The following is a 7,324-nucleotide window of genomic DNA, read 5'->3' as shown; positions in this document are numbered from 1 at the left end:
CCCTGATGCACGACCCGTTCATCACAAAGCCGAGCAGTTCCATACATGATGTGAGAAAAAGTCGAGAACGAGCTGGACATACTTCAACAAGGTGGGATCATATCATCAGTCGAGTTCAACAATTGGGCCAGTCCAATTGTTCCGGTGTTGAAAAGCGATGGGACGGTCAGAATCTGCGGGGACGACAAGGTAACAATCAACCGAGTCTCGTTACAGGACCAGTACCCACTACCCAAAGCGGATGACCCGTTTGCAATGCTAGCAAGGGGGAAGTCGTTCACCAAGCTGGATCTAACCTCTGCTTACATGACACAGTAGCTGGCTGAACCTTCGAAAAAATTGACGTGCATCAACACGTACAGAGGACTGTTCATATACCACAGATGCCCTTTTGGGATTCGCTCGGCGGCGGCCATCTTCCAGAGGAACATGGAGAGTCTGCTGAAATCGGTTCCACGCACCGTGGTGCTCCAAGACAACATCTTGATCACTGGCCGCAACACCATCGAATACGTGCACAACCTGGAAGAGGTTCTCAAGCAACTGGACAGAGTGGGACTCGGGTTGAAACGCTCCAAGTGTATTTTCCTAACACCAGAGGTCGAATTTCTGGGGCAAAAGATTGCGGCAGATGGCATCAGACCCATGCACTCCAAGACAGAGGCCATCAAGAATGCACCCAGACCACAGAATGTGATGAAGCTGTGTTCGTTCCTGGGACTCCACAACTAATTTGGAACATTTCTACCGGGGTTGAGCACTTTGCTGGAACCAGTGCATTCATTGCTATGCAAGGGTGATGACTGGGTTTTGGGTAAAGCTCAAGAGACAGCCTTTAACAAGGCTAGAAACCTGCTCTGTTCCAACAATTTACTTGTATTGTATGTCCCGTGTAAACATTTAGTGCGAGCTTGTGATGCATCTTCATACGGAGTCGGTTGTGTGTTACAGCAAGCCAATGGGTCAGACAAATTGCAACCGGTTGCATATGCATCCAGAAGCTTATGTAAAGCTGAAAGAGCCTACTGTATGGTTGAAAAAGAAGCATTAGCGTGCGTATACGGGGTTAAGAAAATGCACCAATACCTATTTGGGCTCCGGTTTGAGCTCAAAACCAACCACAAGCCGCTCATTTCATTGTTCTCAGAAAGAAAAGGTATTAACAACAATGTTTCATCCCGCATCCAAAGATGGGCACTAATGTTATCTGTGTATGATTATGTAATCCGCCACAGACCAGACACTGAAAACTGTCAGTCGGCTACCATTGCCCACCACCGAGGTGGAAATGGCGCAACCTGCAGACTTGCTCCTTATAATGGATACTTTTGAGAGCGAGGGGTCACCCGTCACAGCTCGCCAGATCTGGACCTGGACTAGCCAGGACCTGGTGCTATCACTAATAAAAAGCTGTGTCCACAATGAGAGCTGGTCGGCGGTCCCAGGGGAAATGCAAGACGAAATTAAGCCGTTCCACCGATGCAAGGACGAACTGTCCATCCATTCGGACTACCTCCTATGGGGGAATCATGTAATTTTACCAAAAAAAGGCAGGGAACCGTTTATAAGTGACCTTCACAGTACCCACCCAGGCATAGTCATGATGAAAACTATCGCCATATCGCACATTTGGTGGCCCGGCATTGACTCAGAATTGGAGTCATGCATGCACCAATGCAACACTTGCTCACAGTTGAGCAATGCACCAAGGGATGCCCCACTGAGGTGCTCCAAACCGTGGTCAAGGTTCCACGTAGATTTCGCTGACCCCTTTCCAGGAAATATGTTCCTAGTAGCAGTGGACGCTTACTCTAAATGGATTGAATGTACAATAAGGTCGTCATGTATGTCCACTGCCACCATTGAACGCCTCCGGGCCATGTTTGCCACCCATAATTTGCCTGACATCCTTGTTAATGACAATGGACCATGCTTCATCAGCTTGGAATTCAACGAGTTCATGATCCACAATGGCATCAAACATGTCATGTCTGCACCATTTAAGCCCGCAATACAATGGTCAAGCGGAACGGGCAGTCCAAACCATTCAGCAGAGCTTGAAACGCATGATGGACTGTTCCCTGCAGACTCGGCTATCTCGGACTCTGCTCAGCTACCGCACACGACACCACTCGCTTACCCGGGTTCCACCTGCAGAATTGCTGATGAAGAGAGCACTCAAAACCAGGCTCTCCTTAGTCCACCCCGATCTCAATGATCATGTAGAAACCCGGTGTCACTGGCATAACATGTACCACGATCGCGCGGCTGCATCACGTGACATTAAGGTCAATGACCCTGTGTTTGTTCTTAATTATGGTCAAGATTCCAAATGGGTTGCTGGCACTGTGTTACCCAAGGAGGGGAATAGAGTGTTTTTTGTCAAACTTTTGAACGGACAAACGTGCAAAAAGTACTTGGATCAGACCAAATTGCAGTTCACTGACAACCAAGATCAGTTTAAAGAGGACATTACCATCATTGATCCACCCACACTCACCCAACCAGCAATTGACCTCGTGGTCAACCACGAAGATGAACCCACCATGCCCGACAGTCCGATCAGACCAGCCACACTGCAGTGCAGCAATGATCCAACCGACTCACCCATGCCAGGACTTCAACTCAGGCGATCAACCTGGGAACGCAGAGCCCTGGATCGCCTCAACTAGTAAATAACTTGTACATAAGACGTTGGGGAGGAATGATGTTATGGTATGTAAACATTACCAATGTGTAAGGCTTGCCACCAGGGGGCGCACCTGTGGGAGACCCAAGGGTCACCTGCACACCCTGGGCAAGCAGGTATAAAAGGCAGTCTACCATACTGCCTCCTCACTCTGCAGTTACAATAAAGAGACCAAGGTCACAACAGTTTGAGCTTAAGATATACAGTTTTGTGGAGTTATTCTAAACGTAACAGTAGTAGAATAGGATGTCATAAGAGGGGTTATAAGGAGATGCACAACGGCGAAAAATGATTATGTGTACGTTTTTCCACCTTTCTTTATTCTGTAATAAATCTTTATTTTGTGTTCCTATATCTGGGCAGGTGGTATATCAGGTGTATCATTTGACTGTAGGCAATGATGTCTGAAAGGACTCATTGAGATGGTCATGGAAAGGCAAAGATGAAGGGTGATGTGGGCATTAACATCGGAAACGAGCAGCAATGAGACAGGTCTGTACTTCCCTTGGAGGGTTGGGATGGCGACGACGCCTCCTGGGTGGCTGGCGACGCACATCCTCGTCCTCCTCCTCCTGCACCTCCCCCTCCTCCTGGCAAATGATACTTAAAGGGTTGACGGTAGATAGGCAATGGCAAACCTTTAAAGATCACATGGATGAACTTCAGCAATTGTACATCCCTGTCTGGAGTAAAAATAAAATGGGGAAGGTGGCTCAACCGTGGCTAACAAGGGAAATTAAGGATAGTGTTAAATCCAAGGAAGAGGCTTACAAATTAGCCAGAAAAAGTACCAAGCCGGAGGACTGGGAGAAATTTAGAATACAGCAGAGGAGGACAAAGGGTTTCATTAAGAAGAGGAAAATAGGGTACGAGAGGAAGCTTGCCTGAAACATAAAAAATGACTGCAAAAGCTTCGAGAGATATGTGAAGAGAAAAAGATTAGTGAAGACAAATGTTGGTGCCTTGCAGTCGGATTTGGCTGAATTTATAATGGGGAACAAAGAAATGGTAGACCAATTGAACAAATACTTTAGTTCTGTCTTCATAAAAGAAGATACAAATAACCTTCCCGATGTACTAGGGGTCTGAAGGTCTAGTGAGAAGGAGGAACTGAAGGATATCTTTATTAAGCGGGAAATTGTGTTAGGGAAATTGACGGGATTGAAGGCCGATAAATCCCCACCCAGGGCCTGATAGTCTACATCCCAGAGTACTTAAGGAAGTGGCCGTAGAAATAGTGGATGCATTGTGGTGATAATTTTCCAACAGTCTATCGACTCTGGATCTGTCCTATGGACTGGAGGGTTGCTAATGTAACACCATTTGTTAAAAAGGGAGGGAAAGAGAAAACGGGTAATTATCGACCAGTTAGCCTGACATCAGTAGTGGGGAAAATGTTGGAATCAATCATTAAGGATGAAATAGCAGCACATTTGGAAAGCAGTGATAGGATTGGTCCAAGTCAGCATGGATTTATGAAAGGGAAATCATGCTTGACAAATCTTCTGGAATTTTTTGAGGATGTAACTAGTAGAGTAGACAGGGGAGAACCAGTGGATGTGGTGTATTTGGACTTTCAAAAGGCTTTTGATAAGATCCCACACAAGAGATTGGTGTGCAAAATCAAAGCACATGGTATTGGGTGTAATGTACTGACGTGGATAGAGAACTGGTTGGCAGACAGGAAGCAGAGAGTCGGGATTAACGGGTCCTTTTCAGAATGGCAGGCAGTGACTAGTGGAGTGCAGCAGGGCTCAGTGCTGGAACCCCAGCTCTTTACAATATATATTAATGATTTGGATGATGGAATTGAGTGTAATATCTCCAAGTTTGCAAATGACACTAAACTGGGTGGCGGTGTGAGCTGTGTGGAGGACGCTAAGAGGCTGCAGGGTGATTTGGACAGGTTAGGCGAGTGGGCAAATACATGGCAGATGCAGTATAATGTGGATAAATGTGAGGTTATCCATTTTGGGGGCAAAAACACGAAGGCAGAATATTATCTGAAATGGCGGCAGATTAGGAAAAGGGGAGGTGCAGCAAGAACTTGGGTGTCATGATTCATCAGTCATTGAGGGTTGGCTTGCAGGTACAGCAGGCGGTGAAGGTCTGTTGGCCTTCATAACAAGGTGATTTGAGTATAGGAGCAGGGAAGTCTTACTGCAGTTGTACAGGGCCTTGGTGAGGCCCCACCTGGAATATTGTGTTCAGTTTTGCTCTCCTAATCTGAGGAAGGATGTTCTTGCTATTGAGAGAGTGCAGCGAAGATTCACCAGACTGATTCCTGTGATGGCAGGACTGACATATGAGGAGAGACTGGATCAACTGGGCCTTTATTCACTGGAGTTTAGAAGGATGAGAGGAGATCTCATAGAAACATATACAATTCTGACGGGACTGGACAGGTTAGATGCAGCAAGAATGTTCCCGATGTTGGAGAATTCCAGAACAAGAGGACATAGTCATAGGATAAGGGGTAAGCCATTTAAGACTGAGTTGAGGAGGAACTTCTTCACTCAGAGTTGTTAACCTGTGGAATTCCCTACCGTAGAGAGTTGTTGATGCCAGTTCATTGGATATATTCAAGAGGGAGTTAGATATGGCCCTTGCAGCTAAAGGGATCAAGGGATATGGAGAGAAAGCAGGAACAAGGTACTGAAGGAATGATCAGCCATGATCTTATTGAAAGGTGGTGCAGGCTCGAAGGGCCGGATGGCCTACTCCTGCATCTATTTTCTCTGTTTCTATGTTTCCTCCTCCTGCACCTCCTCCTGAGGTTCTACTGCTGGATCGACCTCCAGCGGCTGGCCCCTCATGATTGCCAGGTTGTGAAGCCTGCATCAGACGACCACAAATAAGGAGCCCTGCTCAGGCAAGTACTGCAACACTCCACCAGAGTGGTCCAGGCACCGAAACTTCTGCTGAAAGATCCCGATGCAGTGCTCAATTATGTACCTGGTGCCTGAATGAGAGTCGTTGTCGACATTATGCGCAGCAGTCCTGGGGTTGCGAAGGGGAGTGAGCAGCCAAGTGCACAGTGGATATCCTTCGTCACCAAGCAGCCAGCCACAATCTTGGTTTGGGCCTGAGAACACGGCGGGCACACTGCTCTGGTGCAGGATGAAGATATCGTGGCTGCTGCCTGGATACCGGGCATCCACTGTCATGATCTTGTGCTGGTGGTCGCACAGCAGCTGCACGTTGAGGGAGTGGAATCCCTTTCGGTTCATGAACATCTCCGTATGGGTTTGTGGCGCCATCAGTGCGAGGTGTGTGCAGTCGATGACACCCTGCACCCTGGGGAACCCCGCAATCAGCACAAATCCGGCCTGCTGCTCCATCTTCTTCTCCCTGCTCATCGGGAAAGAAATATATTCCAGCCTTTTCTTGTAGAGAGCATCTGTCACTTGACGGATGGAGCGATGGCAAAGAACTGAGAAATGTTGGAGATGTCTACAGTTGCAGATTGGAAAGAGCCAGTTGCATAAAAGGTTTTGTGCAATGGTCACCTTGGTTTCCACATTCAGAGCTGTCCTCAGCCTTGCCTGAGGCTGCAGATCTGGGCGCAGGAGATTGCACAGCTCCCTGAGGATGTTCTTCCTGAATCGGTGCCTGCGAAGACATTGGTTATCTATGATCTCCATGAAGGAAAACTGGTGCCTGTAGACCCTTGCACGATTGGGCTTTCTTCCCCCAACTCTATGCTGGGCCCCTCCTATGGGAGCTGGCTGATTGCCTTCTCTCTCATCCTCTGCATGCTCCTCAGAATCTGCAGGCTGCCGCTGGCAAGCATCTATATCGTCTTATTCCTGCCTTCTTTGGATCTCGCCCATTATCTGGTGCGGGGGTCAGCATACCTGACCCACCGCCTCACGCCAGCTTCTTCCTGGCCAACCTCTCTGCCTTGAGGTCTGTCACCATTTCCAGGCCCTTCTCTATGTTGGGCAGCTGCCTCCCTTGCCCGCTGCCTTGGGAGCCGTTGCTGTCAGCGTCGCCTTCTCCTGCGTGCCTCCCTGCCACGCACAATGTGCTTTGAGCCCATTGCATTGGCAGGCTCAACCTTCACTATGAGGCCCCTGTGGAGTACAGATTGAGGCCCCCGGGCCAATAGTATTCAATGCCGATCTGAAAAGGGCGACTAAGAAAGATTTCAGAAGTCCGAAAAAGTTTTGACAGGAAAAAATGATGATTCACGCAACACTCCTTTCACCTCCGCTCGCGGTCTTGAGCCGGCCGGCACCGTGCACTGACACAAAAAGCTGTCGGGCCACCGTCAGGCGGCAGGCTGATTTTTTATAATTAATTTAGCTTCCGGGGCGGAGAGGCAGCGGTGCACGCTCTGATGACGTCTTTAAGGCAACGTCCACAAGACTGTGGCGGATGTTGGGGCGGAAGTCAACACCGTTGCAGAAATGTCCGAGGAGAATTTCGCTGGTGGCGGCCATTGGATTGCAAATCGATGGCCTCTCGATTTCCGGCGGTAAGAGGTCTTTTCGGGAGGCTGAATTTCGGCCCCAAGATCTCTTGAACTCCATCAATATAAATATGCAAGAGCAAGAAATACGTTCTCATCTGAATAGTGACTGCAACTTTCAGAGCCCAGGGGATAGTGTCGGCATTGTGATTGATCACCAA

The 7,324-nt window shown here is 48.3% G+C and overlaps 1 protein-coding gene across 1 annotated transcript; it reads right to left on the bottom strand.

The window, feature by feature from the left end:
* Window positions 1-5,529: 5,529 nt before the first annotated feature.
* On the bottom strand, window positions 5,530-6,333 carry LOC139274584 (putative nuclease HARBI1). Its single transcript, XM_070891266.1, has one exon. It carries the CDS (start codon window positions 6,331-6,333, stop codon window positions 5,530-5,532), a length of 804 nt encoding a protein of 267 aa, XP_070747367.1.
* Window positions 6,334-7,324: the final 991 nt, after the last annotated feature.

The sequence above is a fragment of the Pristiophorus japonicus genome, chromosome 10, assembly GCF_044704955.1.
Source record: "Pristiophorus japonicus isolate sPriJap1 chromosome 10, sPriJap1.hap1, whole genome shotgun sequence".
NCBI lineage: Eukaryota > Metazoa > Chordata > Chondrichthyes > Pristiophoridae > Pristiophorus > Pristiophorus japonicus.
The sequence above is the reverse complement of the archived record's forward strand: the minus strand, read 5'-3'. Positions and strand labels throughout refer to the sequence as shown.

What these genes read in the sequence shown, in the direction of transcription:
- LOC139274584 (XM_070891266.1), bottom strand. Translation starts at nt 6,333, where the DNA reads ATGGAGATCATAGATAACCAATGTCTTCGCAGGCACCGATTCAGGAAG.